The sequence below is a fragment of the Hyla sarda genome, chromosome 6, assembly GCF_029499605.1.
Source record: "Hyla sarda isolate aHylSar1 chromosome 6, aHylSar1.hap1, whole genome shotgun sequence".
In the NCBI taxonomy this organism is placed as follows: domain Eukaryota; kingdom Metazoa; phylum Chordata; class Amphibia; order Anura; family Hylidae; genus Hyla; species Hyla sarda.
The window spans coordinates 134881147-134902713 of NC_079194.1; the positions used below are offsets into that span (position 1 = coordinate 134881147).

The 21567-nt window shown below is 48.5% G+C and overlaps 1 protein-coding gene across 3 annotated transcripts in view; it reads left to right on the plus strand.

The window, feature by feature from the left end:
- The window catches only part of DNAH1 (dynein axonemal heavy chain 1), a 113823-nt gene that overhangs the window by 50210 nt on the left and 42046 nt on the right, over positions 1-21567 (plus strand). For all 3 annotated transcript variants that reach the window (XM_056525103.1, XM_056525104.1, XM_056525105.1), the window contains 13 exons: positions 2422-2634; positions 3548-3712; positions 4553-4674; positions 4772-4877; positions 5147-5326; positions 5401-5541; positions 5724-5887; positions 6043-6156; positions 6237-6425; positions 6752-6857; positions 6966-7079; positions 7165-7314; positions 8017-8103. In XM_056525103.1, coding sequence (XP_056381078.1) covers positions 2422-2634; positions 3548-3712; positions 4553-4674; positions 4772-4877; positions 5147-5326; positions 5401-5541; positions 5724-5887; positions 6043-6156; positions 6237-6425; positions 6752-6857; positions 6966-7079; positions 7165-7314; positions 8017-8103 — 1851 coding nt within the window. The remainder of the gene's footprint in view (positions 1-2421; positions 2635-3547; positions 3713-4552; positions 4675-4771; positions 4878-5146; positions 5327-5400; positions 5542-5723; positions 5888-6042; positions 6157-6236; positions 6426-6751; positions 6858-6965; positions 7080-7164; positions 7315-8016; positions 8104-21567) is intronic.

Below are 21567 nucleotides of genomic sequence, written 5' to 3' on the forward strand. Positions count from 1 at the left end.
GAGATTTTACGGTAAGTAAACAAAAATCTCCTTTTTCCTGGAATACCCCTTTAAACAGATTTGTAAATTACTTCTATTAAAAAAAACTTAATCCTTCCAGTACTAATTAGCTGCTGAATACTACAGAGGAAATTATTTTCTTTTTAGAACACAGAGCTCTCTGCTGACATCACGAGCACAGTGCTCTCTGCTGACATCTCTGTCCATTTTAAGGACTGAGTAGGAGAAAATCCCCATAGCAAACATATGCTGCTCTGAACAGTTCCTAAAATGGACAGAGATGTCAGCATAGAGCACTGTGGTCATGATGTCAGCAGAGAGCACTGTGTTCCAAGAAGAAAAAAAATTCCTATGTAGTATTCAGCAGCTAATAAGCACTGGACGGATTAAGATTTTTTAATAGAAGTAATTTACAAATCTAAAAAATAAGGTGCAGCTCACAACAGAAGGACCGAGGCAGTTAAAGCTAAAGCCGGACCCCACCGGCAACAATAATGTAAATTAATAAAAACCTATAGCTTATGCCTCTAGGACCTCACCAATGGTGCATAATGGTGTGGACAAAGATAGATGTAACAGCGTTTATTCAAAAATTGTTTTTAATTCAGATATAAAATGTAATATATACCGTATTTATCGGCGTATAACACGCACTTTTTAGGCTAAAATTTTTAGCCTAAAGTCTGTGTGCGTGTTATACGCCGATACACCCCCAGGAAAGGCAGGGGGAGAGAGGCCGTCGCTGCCCGCTTCTCTCCCCCTGCCTTTCCTGGGGTCTAGAGCGCTGCTGTCGGGCCTTTTCACCCCCTGGTTATCGGCGCCGCTGCCCGTTCTGTCCCCCTGACTATCGGTGCCGGCGCCGATAGCCAGGGGGAGAGAAGCGGCGCCGACAGCCAGGGGGAGAGAAGGGGCAGCGGCACCCATTGCCGGCGCCGCTGCCCCGTTGCCTCCCCCCATCCCCGGTGGCATAATTACCTGAGTCCGGTCCGCGCTGCTCCAGGCCTCCGTCGTGCGTCCCCGGCGTCATTGCTATGCGCTGAACGGCGCGGCGCATGACGTCAGAGCGCCGCGCCGTGCATAGCAACGACGCTGGGGACGCACGACGGAGGCCTGGAGCAGCGCGGACCGGACTCAGGTAATTATGCCACCGGGGATGGGGGAAGGCAAAGGGGCAGCGGCGCCGGCAATGGGTGCCGCTGCCCCTTCTCTCCCCCTGGCTGTCGGCGCCGCTTCTCTCCCCCTGGCTATCGGCGCCGGCACCAATAGTCAGGGGGACAGAACGGGCAGCGGCGCCGATAACCAGGGGGTGAAAAGGGCCGACAGCAGCGCTCTAGACCCCAGGAAAGACAGGGGGAGAGAAGCGGGCAGCGACAACCTCTCTCCCCCTGCCTTTCCTGGGGGTATATCGGGGTATACACGCGCACACATGCACCCTCATTTTTTCAAGGATATTTGGGTAAAAAACTTTTTTTACCCAAATATCCTTGGTAAAATGAGGGTGCGTGTTATAGGCCGGTGCGTGGTATACCCCGATAAATACGGTATATAAATAAAATGGTAGCAAAATATCAAAATAATAGCAAAATATCACATTACACTGGCATTAGTCTAATGAAAATCTCACTGGGCCCTAGTGAGGTATCAAAAAATATGTGAATAAATATTTAAATAAGTCCATGAATCTGCAGATAAAAAAAAATAAAAATGAAAATAAAAATACCAATATAAAAATAAGTCCGTAAGAAACGTATGGATATTGTAACATGAAGTCAATGAAAAAATTAATGAAAAAGTTGATGAATGAATGATACGGAGTATCTCTCACCACTGCTTCTGGCTTGGTCTGTTGTAGTGGATGGATCGCAGCCTCATAATCCTCATGTGCCCCAATGAGTGGAAGGGGGGCACAGATTGATAGATCTCCCTTTGCAGCCCCGTTGGCAAGGGGGCGCAGATGTTGCGTATCGTGGGCTCCTATGGCAGGGGAGCAAGCGGCAGTTGCAGCGCTCGGGACCTCGTTCGCTTACCGGCTTAGCACAGACGGCACTAGTCTGGCACTCCGGCAGGAGTGTCAGGCACTCCTGCCGGAGTGCCAGACTAGTGCCAGACTAGTGCCGTCTGTGCTAAGCCGGTAAGCGAACGAGGTCCCGAGCGCTGCAACTGCCGCTTGCTCCCCTGCCATCGGAGCCCACGATACGCAACATCTGCGCCCCCTTGCCAACGGGGCTGCAAAGGGAGATCTATCAATCTGTGCCCCCCTTCCACTCATTGGGGCACAAATCTGTTTAACTTTCTGGCACCAGTTGATTTAAAAAAAAAAAAAAAAAGTTTTCCACCGGAGTACCCTTTTAAGCATGTTCACTTTGTCAGTGGGTGATAACGTGTACATTAAACATTTATTTAACGTGACCCTTTTTTCAGGCTCTAGACAAGATGGAGGGGGAGTGGTCTTCAGTACTCTTCAACATCTTACCTTATAAAGAGACAGGGACATTTATCCTGAAGAGCCCAGAAGAAGCTTCTCAGTTGTTAGATGACCACATTGTCATGACCCAAAGCATGTCCTTTTCTCCTTACAAGAAGCCCTTTGAAGATCGCATCAACACCTGGGAGAGCAAACTGCGATTGACACAGGTGACACAGCCGCTGCTATATGAAATTGTTACAATGCAAGGCTTCACTGGGCCCTTGTGCTGGCACCTATGGTATGCCTGGCATGGTGATACCACCGGCAGTCAGTTATAAGTGAAGCAGTTGACTTTTTATCTAGAAAAAAATCCATGAGATTATTTATACAGTAAAATCTTAATAGTCTGGCATTATTATGGCTGTCCTGGTGCTGGTTTATCAAATATTCTAATATATGAGGCTCCTATAGATAATCACATGTAATGATATTTTCATCTGCTCTCTGTTAGCTCTTAAAGGGGTACTCCGCCCCTAGACATCTTATTACCTATTCAAAGGATAGGGGATAAGATGTCTGATCGCGGGGGTTCTGCCGCTGGGGACCCCCAATCTCCCTGCTGCACCCGGCATTCGTTTAGAGCGTTGGGTGCAGCACCACAGGCTCTTGTAATCACTGCCACGCTCCCTCAATGCAAGTCTATGGGAGGGGCGTGACAGACGTGACATCATTACGTCACGGCCACGCCCCCTCAAGTCTATGGGAATGCCGTGATGTCACGAGCCTCCGCCCCGCATCGCCAGTCATCTGGCTCGGAGCGAACTTAGCTCCTTGCACCGGATGTCTGGGGTGCCGCAGCCGAGATCGCGGGTGTCCCCAGCGGCAGGATTCCTGCAATCAGACATCTTATCCCTTATCCTTTGGACAGGGGATAAGATGTCTAGGGGCAGAGTACCTCTTTAAAGATTATGGTGAGTTTCTCAACATATCAGATTTCACCATAATCTAAGGAGCCATCGGAGAACTGTCAAAGAGCACCAAATACTGAAATGTCAGGTAAAACTCCTATTTTTTATGGATTTTAAGGAATAGTAATCCAAGAGTTCAAACCTCTAATATCTCCTGCCTGTTATACCTCAGGATGTGTTGGAGGAATGGCTGACCTGCCAGCGCTCCTGGCTCTACCTGGAGCCAATATTTAGCTCAGATGACATCAACAGACAACTGCCAGTGGAAAGTAAGCGTTACCAGACCATGGAGAGGACCTGGAGGAAAATCATGCGCAGTGCAGAAGAGAATAAACAGGTATATAGGGGGAATCAGGGCTGGAACGTTTCCATAGGAGCCATGAGCTAAAAATGTGTAAACCGGGCCTAAACACTGTCTTTATATACATATTATATATTGAGTAGGCTGCACAATGGCAACCTTAAAAAAAACAAAAACAAAAAAATAATCACATGTAAACATTCTGATCCTTGCGACTAAAATCACATTGTGGAAATCACAATACATTTCTTTTCACTTTAGAGAGATGAGTCAAGCCCTGTACCTAGGGTGCATTCACATCACGATTTTACCATCCTACTTCTTCTCACGATTTTTAAGTTTGAAATCGTACAAATCTGCATGCCAAGTCGTATCCATTCACTTCCATTCATTAATGATAGACAACAAATGCATCAGTTTTGATCCACATACGATTTTGCACAATTTAAGATCAGAGGTAAAATTGTGGTTGACTAAATCTGATCGAAATCGTGTCCGATTTTTTTTATTATTGATGTCTATGTAAATCGCATGGAATCGTGTGACTGTGCGATTCTATCAGATTAATCGCACATGATTTTTTAGTACGCATGCGCAGTAGACTTCAAAACACATACACTTAACTTTATTGCCATTGGCGTACATATTAATTTTAAAAACAGGATCAGATTTTTATTGAAAATCGGATGGAATTTTCATCTGTACGATTTTTGGATACGATTTTAAAATCGGATAGCAAAGAAATTTTTACATAGGATTGTATACGATTTTTTGCAATACGATTTCGGCCGATTTTACGGGCCGATAATCGGATGGTTAAATCGTGATGTGAACCTAGCCTAGGCACAAAGAATGTAACATGGTCCTTTTTTCCAGGTCATTTCCTTGTGCCCAGATCCTCGTCTCCTGGAAAGTCTGAGAGAATGCAACAAGCTTTTGGAATTAGTGCAAAAAGGGCTCAGTGAATACTTGGAGACCAAAAGAGGGGCTTTTCCCAGGTAAGGAGTAATGAGGCCCTTGTTGAGTTACTGATCTCCATGCATATGGCAAGAGCACTATGCATTGAACATTGGCTGAAATCTTTTCCCTTTTCAGGTTCTACTTTCTTTCCGATGATGAACTCCTGGAGATCCTATCCCAAACCAAGGATCCCACTGCGGTGCAGCCACACTTGCGCAAGTGTTTTGAAAATGTTGCACGGGTGAGATCATGGATCTACAATCTGGAATGGTTAAATTTTCATTGTTGATTTCAATACATCTAAACTAAATTCTATTCAATACATCTAAACTAAATAGAGTCCTTCCCTCTTCTAACCTTTGTGACTGTCTGTCCTTAAGATCATTTATTGGGTAGAATTGTGTTCTCTTTTTCTGTAATGTTAAGGAACCTGTATTGTGTATTAAATGTAAATATCCGGTTTTCATAAAAAAACTTCCACTTACCAACCTTCCTTGCTTCTATTCCCAGCTGTTGTTTCAGCCCGATCTACAGATAACTCACATGTATTCTGCTGAGGGTGAGCAGGTGCAGCTGTCCAAACCCATCTATCCAACAGGCAATGTGGAGGACTGGTTACTGGACGTGGAGAAGGTTATGAAGGCCAGTGTGAGGGATTACATAGAAAGAGCTATAAAAGTCTATCCTGAGGTAAGACTCCTAAAACGCCTATACTCTTCCTTCTCTTTCTGAGCCATCTCAGCTTATTCACAGCTTCATTCCAGACTCCTCGTTCAGAATGGGTGATGAACTGGCCGGGTCAAGTCACCATAGCCGGATGTCAGACATTTTGGACCAAGGAAGTGTCTGAGGCTCTTGAGGCCAAGGATCTGTCCACCAGACTCTTCCCACAGCTGGAGGCTCAGGTCAGTGTTGCGGGTGTATGTTATGAGTGATCTTAAAGGATATTGGATAAGATGTATGACAGATTGCGGGGATCCCCAGCAGCGGGACTCCCACGATCATACATCTTATCCCCTATACTTTGGATAGGAGATAAGATGTATTAGGGCCAGAGTACCCCTTTAATATTTGTCTCTTTCTGCAGCTCAGTGACCTTGTTGCTTTGGTCCGTGGTAAACTATCTCGCATGCAACGTTCCATCCTCTCTGCCCTCATTGTGATTGAGGTCCATGCCAAAGATGTTGCTGCACGCCTGATTGAGGAAAATGTTAACAGTGTCAATGATTTTGAGTGGATATCTCAACTCCGGTACTGATGCATATATGTGACAAAAAAAATATTTATATTTTGTTACATGAAATGGTTTTGTACAGGAGATTTTAGAGGTCTTAAATATGGTAGAACTGCACAGTAGGAGAATTGACCTCACCCCAAATGTTTACAGTCTTCCTACTAACTTGTAGGTATTACTGGAGCCAGAATGACCTGTATGTAAGAGCGGTCAATGCCGAGTTCCTGTACGGCTATGAATACCTTGGTAACACTGGACGTCTGGTCATAACGCCACTGACGGACAGGTACGCGCACCATGTGATGATTCAGAAATAGTGTTACTGAAAGACAAGAACAATAAGCAGCTGTCTTCATATCTTTTTAGGTGCTACCTAACGCTCACTGGAGCTCTCCATTTGAAGTTTGGAGGTGCCCCTGCTGGACCTGCTGGAACAGGGAAGACAGAGACCACAAAAGACCTGGGGAAAGCTCTTGCAATCCAAACTGTTGTGTTCAACTGCTCTGACCAGCTGGACTTCATGGCCATGGGCAAGTTTTTTAAAGGATTAGCCAGGTATGTGATGAGGAACAGATATTCAAGGGGCATTCCGGCTTTATACATTTTATCCCCTATCCAAAGGATAGGGGATAAGATGTATGATCGCAGGGGCCCCGCCACTGGGGACCCCCGCGATCTCTGTGCAGCCCCCAGCATTCTGTGCCAGCGCTGCCTCCGAGATGGGGACATGTCGTCACGGCTAGGCCCCAGTGACGCCCTAGTGAGGTCACAACAAACCCCCTCCATTCATGTCTATGGAAGAGGGCGTGACGGATAGACATGAATGGTTTTCTTGTACTCATATTGCCCTCTGCATGTCAACGTTCTGTCTGTCCACACAGTTCTGGAGCCTGGGCATGCTTTGACGAGTTCAATAGAATAGACATAGAGGTACTGTCTGTGGTCGCCCAACAGATCACCACAATCCAGAAGGCTCAGCAGCAACGAGTAAGAACCTCACGCACCTAAAGGAATATCTATACTGTGAGCCTAAAAGGGCCATTTCAATGATAATCCCTTCAGTCCATTCAGTCTATGCACTCCTCTTTTGACCAGGTGGACCGCTTCATGTTTGAGGGAGTGGAGATCCCATTGGTGTCTACCTGCGCTGTTTTCATAACCATGAATCCTGGATATGCCGGTCGCACAGAATTACCAGATAACCTGAAGGTAAGGCAGGATTTCTACCATTATCTTCAGCAATGGGAAAAGTTATGATGACACAGTTTATCTCATTACATGTTTCTCCTTCCAGGCTCTCTTCCGACCTGTGGCTATGATGGTGCCAGATTATGCCATGATTGCTGAGATCTCATTATATTCTTTTGGGTTTAACAATGCCAAGATTTTAGCAAAGAAAATAACAACAACTTTCAAGCTGTCCTCTGAGCAGCTGAGTTCCCAGGTGACATTTTTTACTTTTCTATCAGCATGGACTTCTCTGGACTAAGATGAAGCTAACTTTTTAGTAGACTTTGGCCTGAATTTATCATTGTCTGTGTAAACTAAGTCAGTTTGCCTGGGCGGACGTCATGTGTACTCCCCCCACATTTATCAAAGAGGTGCACATTCTCCATAAATAGCAAAGAAGCTTAGATGTAGACAAGTTTTTAAGTGTTGTCCAGGCTGGTGTAAAATGTAAATGTTTGTACTAAAAATGTTGCAGTTGATAAATCACCGACCACTGCAAAAAGCTAACCGTGCCACATTCCATCAAATTGTTTACTTGAATGAGTCTAAATGAGGTGCAAAACAATTCTGCAACTTTTTCTGCCATTGCACATAAAATTTGGGTAAAATTGGGTAAAACTGAAAATAAGTCTCCCCTCTGTGTTTCAATTCATCACCATATTCAAAACCCTTAGGAGAGATGTGTGATTTGTGTTTATAGGATTGTCTAGGCTGGAAAAAACTGTAGGAAACCCTATACCTGTATACAATTCATACAGTGCCTTAGTCTTTGAATACAAATAATATTATTCATTGACAGCAAGCAGAGATTTACTCCCCTCTTCTTTTTATAGACCTACCAACATTGCTGAATCATTTCATCTTGTTTCTGCTATCACTTTCGATCAATAATGACCATTGAAAATGTTATTCCCAGGATCACTACGATTTTGGAATGAGAGCTGTAAAAACAGTCATTTCTGCTGCTGGAAACTTGAAGAGAGAGAATCCCGCCATGAATGAGGTGAGCCTGATGTCTAATGTTCCTCTGACTCTACTTTCACACACCAGAATTTCTGCATGGAATTCTGCATTAAAATTCTGCATGAATTTGTAGCCAGTGCACTTCAATGGGATTCTGCTGTCCCATTCACATTGAATTCCATTGAAGTGAATAAGCAAATAATTTACTGCAGGATTTTTATGCAAAATGACATGCAGATATTCTGTTGTGTGAACATAGCCTAAGCCTTGTTAGCTGCTGAGCGGAGTGGCTAGGGAGCTGGGCAATGTTTCTTCAAATGTGGATAATCTAAAAATCGAACATATCTGATACTGAACGTGAAGAGACAATGCCTCACAATGGACAGGACAGTTGCAAAGGCATCTCTCCAGGTCCAGTGTCAGATGAGGCAGGAGAATGGGGCTGAACAATTGGGTTAAAAAAAAAACATATATCTTTTGTTGAAGCTTATTACATTACTTACATTTGAAATACCACTTGTGGATCTTCTGAGTTTTGCAGCAGCACGATTTTATATGTAATATATGGTAAAAAACTAAACAAAATGAAACCTATAAAAACTACTTAATGCTGCCAATTACTGCATTGTAAACTGTGGCAAAAACTGCACCCAAACTGTACATATAAGTACACGCTTACTAATGTTTGGGACATATAAAAGTGAGGTGCATAGGGGTACTCTGGCACTGGTCTTCTTCCTGCTTTTGGTGCGCTCAGCTAACTGCCGGCCGCAGCGATGTCCTCTCTTGGCCGGTGATAGGCTGAGCGGCAGTGTGATGTAATTGGCCTGGGCACCAGAAAGAAGACCGGGCCCAGGCTCAATACTTTACACTGCCGCTCAGCCTATCACCGGCCAAGACAGGACATCGATGTGGCAGGAAGTTCGCTGACATGTTAGTGTGACATGTCGTGCACCAAAAGCAGGAAGAAGACTGGGGCTGAAGGATGGGAGACCGATTCCAGTTACAATGGGGGACTGGCGAAAGATAAGTTAAAATTTATTATAAGTTGCAGCGGCCCAGGCATAATGACAAAATATTTTTTTTGCCAGAGTTCTCCTTTAAGAACTGCATGTGTCTGAAATTTATTAAAGGAAAAACTTATCCTCTATCTGCAGGATATGGGATATTTTTAAGACCACAGGGGTCCAACTGCTGGGACCCCCCGTGATCTCCTGTACAGGGCTCCAGCTCTCCCCGGGTACGCAGCGTCTCATCCATATATCTTTATGGGGGAGCGTTTCAGCCGCCGCTTAGTGCAAGGGTCGTGATGCTGCATTCCCAGGGAGAGACTGGGCCCCATACAGGAGATTGCGGGGGTCCCAGCATTCAGACCCCCCCTGTGATCTAAAACTTATCCCCTATCCTGTGGATAGATGATACGTTTTTCGTCATGACATATCTCTTTTAATGTAACCTCATTATGTATTTCACATTAGTGACTGACAGCCTACTATTACTATATAACACTGGGACTTTGCTGACTTGTAAAGAGAAAGTGACAAAACTGGAACACACCACTGGAGCAAGGCTCTAGTTGAAAAAAAAATCACCTAGTCTTTTTTGGTATATAAAGTCTTTCCTATCATGTTTTGTCTATATGCTAAAGGTGTACATAACAGTACCATTAAAAAGGTATTGTCACGATGCCGGCTGGCAGGTAGTGGATCCTCTGTGCCAGAGAGGGATTGGCGTGGACCGTGCTAGTGGATCGGTTCTAAGTCACTACTGGTTTTCACCAGAGCCCGCCGCAAAGCGGGATGGTCTTGCTGCGGCGGTAGTGACCAGGTCGTATCCACTAGCAACGGCTCAACCTCTCTGACTGCTGAAGATAGGCGCGGTACAAGGGAATAGACAGAAGCAAGGTCGGACGTAGCAGAAGGTCGGGGCAGGCAGCAAGGATAGTAGTCGGGGGCAACGGCAGGAGGTCTGGAACACAGGCTAGGAACACACAAGGAAACGCTTTCACTGGCACAATGGCAACAAGATCCGGCGAGGGAGTGAAGGGGAAGTGAGGTATAAATAGGGAGTGCACAGGTGAACACACTAATTGGAACCACTGCGCCAATCAGCGGCGCAGTGGCCCTTTAAATCGCAGAGACCCGGCGCGCGCGCGCCCTAGGGAGCGGGGCCGCGCGCGCCGGGACAGGACAGACGGAGAGCGAGTCAGGTACGGGAGCCGGGATGTGCATCGCGAGCGGGCGCTACCCGCATCGCGAATCGCATCCCGGCTGGAGACGGTATCGCAGCGCACCGGGTCAGTGGAGCTGCCCGGAGCGCTGCGGTAGCGAGAGAGAAGCGAGCGCTCCGGGGAGGAGCGGGGACCCGGAGCGCTCGGCGTAACAGTACCCCCCCCCTTGGGTCTCCCCCTCTTCTTAGAGCCTGAGAACCTGAGGAGCAGACTTTTGTCTAGGATGTTGTCCTCAGGTTCCCAGGATCTCTCTTCAGGTCCACAGCCCTCCCAATCCACCAAAAATAACTTTTTTCCTCTGACCGTCTTGGAGGCCAGTATCTCTTTCACTGAGAAGACGTCAGAAGAACCGGAGACAGGAGTGGGAGAAACTAATTTGGGAGAGAAACGGTTGATGATGAGTGGTTTAAGAAGAGAGACATGAAAGGCATTAGGAATACGGAGAGAAGGAGGAAGAAGAAGTTTGTAAGAGACAGGATTAATTTGGCACAAGACTTTGAAGGGACCAAGATAGCGTGGACCCAGTTTGTAACTGGGGACACGAAAGCGGACATATTTAGCGGAGAGCCATACCTTGTCTCCGGGAGCAAAAATGGGAGGAGCTCTTCTTTTCTTATCGGCAAACTTTTTCATGCGAGATGAAGCCTGTAAAAGAGAATCTTGGGTCTCTTTCCATATGGTGGAAAGATCACGAGTCACTTCGTCTACAGCGGGCAAACCAGAGGGCAAGGGAGTAGGGAGGGGGGGAAGAGGGTGACGGCCGTACACCACGAAAAATGGGGATTTGGAGGAAGATTCAGAGACTCTAAAGTTATACGAGAATTCGGCCCATGGTAGAAGATCTGCCCAATCATCCTGGCGGGAGGAAACAAAATGTCGTAAATAATCACCCAAGACCTGGTTAATTCTTTCTACTTGTCCATTGGATTGAGGATGATATGCAGAAGAAAAGTTTAATTTAATCTTAAGTTGTTTACAGAGAGCCCTCCAGAATTTTGACACGAATTGGACGCCTCTATCCGAGACTATCTGTGTGGGCAACCCGTGAAGACGAAAAATGTGTACAAAAAATTGTTTAGCCAACTGAGGCGCTGAAGGAAGACCAGGAAGAGGGATGAAATGTGCCATCTTGGAGAATCGATCAACGACCACCCAAACAACAGTGTTGCCACGGGATGGGGGTAGGTCTGTAATAAAATCCATACCAATCAGAGACCAAGGCTGTTCGGGGACAGGCAGAGGATGAAGAAAACCAGCGGGCTTCTGGCGAGGAGTCTTATCCCGAGCACAGACAGTGCAGGCTCGCACAAAGTCCACGACATCCGTCTCCAGAGTCGGCCACCAATAGAAGCGAGAGATGAGTTGCACAGATTTCTTGATGCCTGTATGACCTGCGAGATGGGAGGAGTGACCCCATTTGAGGATTCCGAGGCGTTGGCGTGGAGAGACGAAGGTCTTTCCTGGAGGAGTTTGCCTGATGGAGGCTGGAGAAGTGGAGATCAGGCAGTCAGGAGGAATGATGTGTTGCGGAGAGAGTTCAACTTCCGAGGCATCCGAGGAACGAGAGAGAGCATCGGCCCTAATGTTCTTATCGGCAGGCCGAAAGTGAATTTCAAAATTAAATCGGGCAAAGAACAGAGACCACCTGGCCTGGCGAGGATTCAGCCGTTGGGCAGACTGGAGATAGGAGAGGTTCTTGTGATCGGTGTAAATAATAACAGGAAATCTTGATCCCTCCAGCAGATGCCTCCATTCCTCAAGTGCTAATTTAATGGCTAGAAGCTCTCGATCCCCGATGGAGTAGTTCCTCTCCGCCGGAGAGAAGGTCCTAGAAAAAAAACCACAAGTAACAGCATGCCCGGAAGAATTTTTTTGTAGAAGGACCGCTCCAGCTCCTACAGAGGAGGCATCAACCTCCAATAGGAAGGGTTTAGATGGGTCAGGTCTGGAGAGCACGGGAGCCGAAGAAAAGGCAGACTTGAGCCGTTTAAAGGCGTCTTCCGCTTGAGGAGGCCAAGACTTGGGATTGGCATTTTTTTTGGTTAAAGCCACGATAGGGGCCACAACGGTAGAAAAATGTGGAATAAATTGCCTGTAATAATTGGCGAACCCCAAAAAACGTTGGATAGCACGGAGTCCGGAGGGGCGTGGCCAATCTAAGACGGCAGAGAGTTTGTCTGGATCCATTTGTAGTCCCTGGCCAGAGACCAAGTATCCTAGGAAAGGAAGAGATTGGCATTCAAACAGACATTTCTCTATCTTGGCATAAAGTTGATTGTCACGAAGTCTCTGAAGAACCATACGGACATGCTGGCGGTGTTCTTCTAGATTGGCAGAAAAAATCAGGATATCGTCCAGATATACAACAACACAGGAGTATAAGAGATCACGAAAAATTTCATTAACAAAGTCTTGGAAGACGGCAGGGGCGTTGCACAGGCCAAAGGGCATGACCAGATACTCAAAGTGTCCATCTCTAGTGTTAAATGCCGTTTTCCATTCATCCCCCTCTCTGATGCGGATGAGATTATAAGCACCTCTTAAGTCCAGTTTGGTAAAGATGTGGGCACCTTGGAGGCGATCAAAGAGTTCAGAGATGAGGGGTAGGGGGTAGCGGTTCTTTATCGTGATTTTATTAAGACCGCGGTAGTCAATGCAAGGACGTAGAGAGCCATCTTTTTTGGACACAAAGAAAAATCCGGCTCCGGCAGGAGAGGAGGATTTACGGATAAAGCCTTTTTTTTAAATTTTCCTGGATGTACTCCGACATAGCAAGAGTCTCTGGGGCGGACAGAGGATAGATTCTGCCCCGGGGTGGAGTAGTGCCCGGGAGGAGGTCAATAGGACAATCATAAGGCCTGTGAGGAGGTAGAGTCTCAGCTTGTTTTTTGCAAAAAACATCCGCAAAGTCCATATAGGCCTTAGGGAGACCGGTTACAGGGGGAACCACAGAGTCACGGCAAGGGGTACTGGGAACCGGTTTTAGGCAGTCCTTGAAACAAGAGGGCCCCCAACTCTTGAACTCCCCAGTGGACCAATCCAGGGTTGGGGAATGGAGTTGAAGCCAGGGTAGTCCAAGGAGGATTTCGGAAGTGCAATTGGGGAGGACCAAAAATTCAATCTTCTCGTGATGAGGTCCGATGCACATTAGAAGGGGCTCCGTGCGGAAACGTATGGTACAGTCCAATCTTTCATTGTTTACACAATTGATGTAGAGGGGTCTGGCGAGACTGGTCACTGGGATGTTGAACCTGTTGACGAGAGAGGCCAAAATAAAATTTCCTGCAGATCCGGAATCCAAGAAGGCCATAGTAAAGAAGGAGAAGGCAGAGGCAGATATCCGCACAGGCACAGTTGTTACGCCGAGCGCTCCGGGTTCCCGCTCCTCCCCGGAGCGCTCGCTTCACCTCCTCCGCTGCAGCGCCCCGGTCACGTCCTCTGACCCGGGGCGCTGCGATCCTGCTGCTAGCCGGGATGCGATTCGCGATGCGGGTAGCGCCCGCTCGCGATGCGCACCCCGGCTCCCCTACCTGACTCGCTCCCCGTCTGTTCTGTCCCGGCGCGCGCGGCCCCGCTCCCTAGGGCGCGCGCGCGCCGGGTCTCTGCGATTTAAAGGGCCACTGCGCCGCTGATTGGCGCAGTGGTTCCAATTAGGGTTATCACCTGTGCACTCCCTATATTACCTCACTTCCCTTGCACTCCCTTGCCGGATCTTGTTGCCTTAGTGCCAGTGAAAGCGTTCCTTGTGTGTCCCTTGCCAGTGTTTCCAGACCTTCTGCCGTTGCCCCTGACTACGATCCTTGCTGCCTGCCCCGACCTTCTGCTACGTCCGACCTTGCTTCTGCCTACTCCCTTGTACCGCGCCTATCTTCAGCAGCCAGAGAGGTGAGCCGTTGCTAGTGGATACGACCTGGTCACTACCGCCGCAGCAAGACCATCCCGCTTTGCGGCGGGCTCTGGTGAAAACCAGTAGTGGCTTAGAACCGGTCCACTAGCACGGTCCACGCCAATCCCTCTCTGGCACAGAGGGTCCACTACCTGCCAGCCGGCATCGTGACAGTAGATCCGGCCATGGATCCCGCTGAAGTTCCTCTGCCAGTTGTCGCTGACCTCACCACGGTGGTCGCCCAGCAGTCACAACAGATTGCGCAACAAGGCCAACAGCTGTCTCAACTGACCGTTATGCTACAACAGTTGCTACCACAGCTTCAGCAGTCATCTCCTCCGCCAGCTCCTGCACCTCCTCCGCAGCGAGTGGCCGCTCCTGGGATACGCTTATCCTTGCCGGATAAATTTGATGGGGACTCTAAGTTTTGCCGTGGCTTCCTTTCCCAATGTTCCCTGCATCTGGAGATGATGTCGGACCTGTTTCCCACTGAAAGGTCTAAGGTGGCTTTCGTAGTCAGTCTTCTGTCCGGAAAAGCCCTGTCATGGGCCACACCGCTCTGGGACCGCAATGACCCCGTCACTGCCTCTGTACACTCCTTCTTCTCGGAAATCCGAAGTGTCTTTGAGGAACCTGCCCGAGCCTCTTCTGCTGAGACTGCCCTGTTGAACCTGGTCCAGGGTAATTCTTCCGTTGGCGAGTATGCCGTACAATTCCGTACACTTGCTTCAGAATTGTCCTGGAATAATGAGGCCCTCTGCGCGACCTTCAAAAAAGGCCTATCCAGCAACATTAAAGATGTTCTGGCCGCACGAGAAATTCCTGCTAATCTACATGAACTTATTCACCTAGCCACTCGCATTGACATGCGTTTTTCTGAAAGGCGTCAGGAACTCCGCCAAGATATGGACTCTGTTCGCACGAGGCGTTTCGTCTCCTCGGCCCCTCTCTCCTCTGGTCCCCTGCAATCTGTTCCTGTGCCTCCCGCCGTGGAGGCTATGCAGGTCGACCGGTCTCGCCTGACACCTCAAGAGAGGACACGACGCCGTATGGAGAACCTCTGCCTGTACTGTGCTAGTACCGAACACTTCCTGAGGGATTGTCCTATCCGTCCTCCCCGCCTGGAAAGACGTACGCTGACTCCGCACAAAGGTGAGACAGTCCTTGATGTCTACTCTGCTTCTCCACGTCTTACTGTGCCTGTGCGGATGTCTGCTTCTGCCTTCTCCTTCTCTACAGTGGCCTTCTTGGACTCTGGTTCTGCAGGAAATTTTATTTTGGCCTCTCTCGTCAACAGGTTCAACATCCCAGTGACCAGTCTCGCCAGACCCCTCTACATCAATTGTGTAAATAATGAAAGATTGGACTGTACCATACGTTTCCGCACGGAGCCCCTTCTTATGAGCATCGGATCTCATCATGAGAGGATTGAACTTTTGGTCCTCCCCAATTGCACCTCGGAGATTCTCCTTGGACTTCCCTGGCTTCAACTTCATTCCCCAACCCTGGATTGGTCCACTGGGGAGATCAAGAGTTGGGGGTCCTCTTGTTCCAAGAACTGTCTAAAACCGGTTCCCAGTAACCCTTGCCGTAACTCTGTGGTTCCTCCAGTAACCGGTCTCCCTAAGGCCTATATGGACTTCGCGGATGTTTTCTGCAAAAAACAAGCTGAGACTCTACCTCCTCACAGGCCTTATGATTGCCCTATCGACCTCCTCCCGGGTACTACTCCACCCCGGGGCAGAATTTATCCTCTCTCTGCCCCAGAGACTCTTGCCATGTCCGAATACGTCCAGGAGAATCTAAAAAAGGGCTTTATCCGTAAATCCTCCTCTCCTGCCGGAGCCGGATTTTTCTTTGTCTCCAAAAAAGATGGCTCCCTACGTCCTTGCATTGACTACCGCGGTCTTAATAAAATCACGGTTAAGAACCGCTACCCCTTACCCCTCATCTCTGAACTCTTTGATCGCCTCCAAGGTGCCCACATCTTCACTAAATTGGACTTAAGAGGCGCCTATAACCTCATCCGCATCAGAGAGGGGGACGAGTGGAAAACGGCATTTAACACCAGAGATGGACACTTTGAGTATCTGGTCATGCCCTTTGGACTGTGCAATGCCCCTGCTGTCTTCCAAGACTTTGTCAATGAAATTTTTCGTGATCTATTATACTCCTGTGTTGTGGTATATCTGGACGATATCCTAATTTTTTCTGCCAATCTAGAAGAACAGCCTTGGTCTCTGATTGGTATGGATTTTATTACTGATTTACCCCCTTCCCGTGGCAACACCGTTATTTGGGTGGTCGTTGATCGATTCTCCAAAATGGCACATTTCATTCCTCTTCCTGGTCTTCCTTCTGCGCCTCAGTTGGCTAAACAATTTTTTGTACACATTTTTCGTCTTCACGGGTTGCCTACGCAGATTGTCTCGGATAGAGGGGTCCAATTCGTGTCTAAATTCTGGAGAGCTCTCTGTAAACAACTCAAGATTAAATTAAATTTTTCCTCTGCATATCATCCCCAGTCCAATGGACAAGTAGAAAGAATTAACCAGATCCTGGGTGATTATTTGCGACATTTTGTTTCCTCCCGCCAGGATGACTGGGCAGATCTCCTTCCATGGGCCGAATTCTCGTATAACTTCAGGGTCTCTGAATCTTCCTCCAAATCCCCATTTTTCGTGGTGTACGGTCGTCACCCTCTTCCCCCCCTCCCTACCCCCTTGCCCTCTGGTCTGCCCGCTGTGGATGAAATTTCTCGTGACCTTTCCATTATATGGAGAGAGACCCAAAATTCTCTCTTACAGGCTTCTTCACGCATGAAGAGGTTCGCGGATAAGAAAAGAAGAGCTCCCCCCGTTTTTTCCCCTGGAGACAAGGTATGGCTCTCCGCTAAATATGTCCGCTTCCGTGTCCCTAGCTACAAGTTGGGACCACGCTATCTTGGTCCTTTCAAAATTTTATGTCAAATTAATCCTGTCTCTTATAAACTTCTTCTTCCTCCTTCTCTTCGTATCCCTAATGCCTTTCACGTCTCTCTTCTCAAACCACTCATCCTCAACCGTTTTTCTCCCAAATCTGTTCCTCCCACTCCTGTTTCCGGCTCCTCGGACGTCTTCTCGGTCAAGGAGATTTTGGCTGCCAAAAAGGTCAGAGGGAAAAATTTTTTTTTAGTAGATTGGGAGGGTTGTGGTCCTGAAGAGAGATCCTGGGAACCTGAGGACAACATCCTTGACAAAAGTCTGCTCCTCAGGTTCTCAGGCTCCAAGAAGAGGGGGAGACCCAAGGGGGGGGGTACTGTTACGCCGAGCGCTCCGGGTTCCCGCTCCTCCCCGGAGCGCTCGCTTCACCTCCTCCGCTGCAGCGCCCCGGTCACGTCCTCTGACCCGGGGCGCTGCGATCCTGCTGCTAGCCGGGATGCGATTCGCGATGCGGGTAGCGCCCGCTCGCGATGCGCACCCCGGCTCCCCTACCTGACTCGCTCCCCGTCTGTTCTGTCCCGGCGCGCGCGGCCCCGCTCCCTAGGGCGCGCGCGCGCCGGGTCTCTGCGATTTAAAGGGCCACTGCGCCGCTGATTGGCGCAGTGGTTCCAATTAGGGTTATCACCTGTGCACTCCCTATATTACCTCACTTCCCTTGCACTCCCTTGCCGGATCTTGTTGCCTTAGTGCCAGTGAAAGCGTTCCTTGTGTGTCCCTTGCCAGTGTTTCCAGACCTTCTGCCGTTGCCCCTGACAACGATCCTTGCTGCCTGCCCCGACCTTCTGCTACGTCCGACCTTGCTTCTGCCTACTCCCTTGTACCGCGCCTATCTTCAGCAGCCAGAGAGGTGAGCCGTTGCTAGTGGATACGACCTGGTCACTACCGCCGCAGCAAGACCATCCCGCTTTGCGGCGGGCTCTGGTGAAAACCAGTAGTGGCTTAGAACCGGTCCACTAGCACGGTCCACGCCAATCCCTCTCTGGCACAGAGGGTCCACTACCTGCCAGCCGGCATCGTGACAACAGTAAGACGTGGAGAAGCAGAGTAGACATCAAGGACTGTCTCACCTTTGTGCGGAGTCAGCGTACGTCTTTCCAGGCGGGGAGGACGGATAGGACAATCCTTCAGGAAGTGTTCGGTACTGGCACAGTACAGGCAGAGATTCTCCATGCGGCGTCGTGTCCTCTCTTGAGGTGTCAGGCGAGACCGGTCGACCTGCATAGCCTCCACGGCGGGAGGCACAGGAACGGATTGCAGGGGACCAGAGGAGAGAGGAGCCGGGGAGAAAAAACGTCTTGTGCGAACAAAGTCCATATCCTGGCGGAGCTCCTGACGCCTTTCGGAAAAACGCATGTCAATGCGAGTGGCAAGATGGATGAGTTCATGTAGGTTAGCAGGGATTTCTCGTGCGGCCAGAACATCTTTAATGTTGCTGGATAGGCCTTTTTTAAAGGTCGCGCAGAGGGCCTCATTATTCCAGGATAATTCTGAAGCAAGAGTACGGAATTGTACGGCGTACTCGCCAACGGAAGAATTACCCTGGACCAGGTTCAACAGGGCAGTCTCAGCAGAAGAGGCTCGGGCAGGTTCCTCAAAGACACTTCGAATTTCTGAGAAGAAGGAGTGTATAGAGGCAGTGACGGGGTCATTTCGGTCCCAGAGCGTTGTGGCCCATGACAGAGCTTTTCCAGACAGAAGGCTGACTACGAAAGCCACCTTAGACCTTTCAGTAGGGAACTGGTCCGACATCATCTCCAAGTGCAGGGAACATTGGGAAAGAAAGCCACGGCAGAATTTAGAGTCCCCATCAAATTTATCCGGCAAGGAAAGTCGTAGACCAGAAGCGGCCACTCGCTGCGGAGGAGGTGCAGGAGCTGGCGGAGGAGATGATTGCTGAAGCTGTGGTAGTAGCTGCTGTAGCATCACGGTCAGTTGAGACAGCTGTTGGCCTTGTTGCGCTATCTGTTGTGACTGCTGGGCGACCACCGTGGTGAGGTCGGCGACAACTGGCAGAGGAACTTCAGCGGGATCCATGGCCGGATCTACTGTCACGATGCCGGCTGGCAGGTAGTGGATCCTCTGTGCCAGAGAGGGATTGGCGTGGACCGTGCTAGTGGATCGGTTCTAAGTCACTACTGGTTTTCACCAGAGCCCGCCGCAAAGCGGGATGGTCTTGCTGCGGCGGTAGTGACCAGGTCGTATCCACTAGCAACGGCTCAACCTCTCTGACTGCTGAAGATAGGCGCGGTACAAGGGAATAGACAGAAGCAAGGTCGGACGTAGCAGAAGGTCGGGGCAGGCAGCAAGGATCGTAGTCGGGGGCAACGGCAGGAGGTCTGGAACACAGGCTAGGAACACACAAGGAAACGCTTTCACTGGCACAATGGCAACAAGATCCGGCGAGGGAGTGAAGGGGAAGTGAGGTATAAATAGGGAGTGCACAGGTGAACACACTAATTGGAACCACTGCGCCAATCAGCGGCGCAGTGGCCCTTTAAATCGCAGAGACCCGGCGCGCGCGCGCCCTAGGGAGCGGGGCCGCGCGCGCCGGGACAGGACAGACGGAGAGCGAGTCAGGTACGGGAGCCGGGATGTGCATCGCGAGCGGGCGCTACCCGCATCGCGAATCGCATCCCGGCTGGAGACGGTATCGCAGCGCACCGGGTCAGTGGAGCTGCCCGGAGCGCTGCGGTAGCGAGAGAGAAGCGAGCGCTCCGGGGAGGAGCGGGGACCCGGAGCGCTCGGCGTAACAGGTATACTGTGTCATTTCCATGGCATAGCCTTAGGCTTCAAGTAGACTAGGCCCGTCTTAGTCTACTTGTGACTTTGCAATATGATGAAGGAAAAGAAAAAGCATGGCATCTCACCACTGTGCAGTTGAAACAAACTTCGTGCTTTAATAAAACACAATGTCGGCAGACATGTAGACAAAAACGGACAACACTTTGGGGTGGCGTGAGAGGAGAGGGGGCGACGTTTCGCGTCAACTCACGCTTCTTCCGGCCTCGTCTTCACCTTGTCTCACGTGACACTATATACCTGGCTGACGTCACTCAAGGAGGAGGGGTTGGCAGCGTCATCAGCTCAGGTAAGTACAAAAAACTTAAGAAAAAATAGTGAATAAATATACAAAAGTGCACGTTAAAAACAAAGCTTTACAATCCTGCAATGAAAATGATTATAAAAAGGCACTTAGATCATTCCGTTCATTGAGGCCAAGTGGCCCCAATGCATTACATTTACTAATCCACCTGTATTCACATTGTAGCATACGGACATCTAGCGGTATGGTGCCGTGTTTTATGTCTAGTCTCTCTATGCCCGCAAATTTCAGGACAGCAGGATTCACATTATGATACTCATGCATGTGTTGAATAAATCTATTGGCTCCTTTTTTCGTTTTTAAAGAATAAAAATGTGCACATATTCTGGTAAAGAGGTAACGTTTAGTTTTTCCGATGTAAAAGTACCCACATGGGCAAAGTAAACAGTAGACAACATGGGTGCTGCGGCAAGTGATAAATTGTTTCACATTAACAAACTTGTCTCCTAATCTGAAGGACTTTTTAGCAAGATTGTAATTACAATAATTACAATTGCGGCACGAAAAGTTGCCTTGTGGGGCAACTTTATTTAACCATGTGTTACCTTTATCTAAAGCTCTTTTTTTGCGTTTGATGGTCTCACCGATGGTGACACTTTTTCTGTATGTAACAATTGGCCTGTGAGTAGCAACATCATGCAAATCTGGATCTTGTTCCAAGATAAACCAATTGTTACATATAGCATTCTGGACGATCCTGTTCATAGGGGTGTTATTAAATGAGAAAATACATTTTTTTATATTGTCATTTTGCCTGCTCTTAGGTTGTAGTAATGTATGTCGATTAATTTTGCTAGCTCTGTTATAAGCTGCCTCTACTACTTTTTGAGGGTAATTACGCTGGTAAAATCGTTGTTTCAATTCAGTAGCCTGTTGTTCATAGCCTATCTGACTATTGTTAATCCGTTTTAAACGTAGGAATTGGCTATATGGGATTCCATTACGTACATGACGGGGATGAGAACTGTTATAGTGTAGCAAGGAGTTTCTTGTAATCTCCTTGCGATAACCAGAGGTGACAATAGTAGAATCGACTAATCACAAATGGACATCCAAAAAATTTAGTGATTGGCCGCCAAACTCTGAAGCGAATATCATATTGACATCGTTGTTGTTCAGGTAAGATATGAATTCGTTGAACAGTGTCTCGGTGCCCTCCCAAACAACAAAGACGTCGTCGACATAACGCAAAAACAACTTGATATGCCGTGTGAACGGATTCTTGGAAGAAAAAATATACCGGCTTTCGAATATGGCAAGGAAGATATTAGCATAGGTGCAGAAGACGGGCGTACCCATCGACG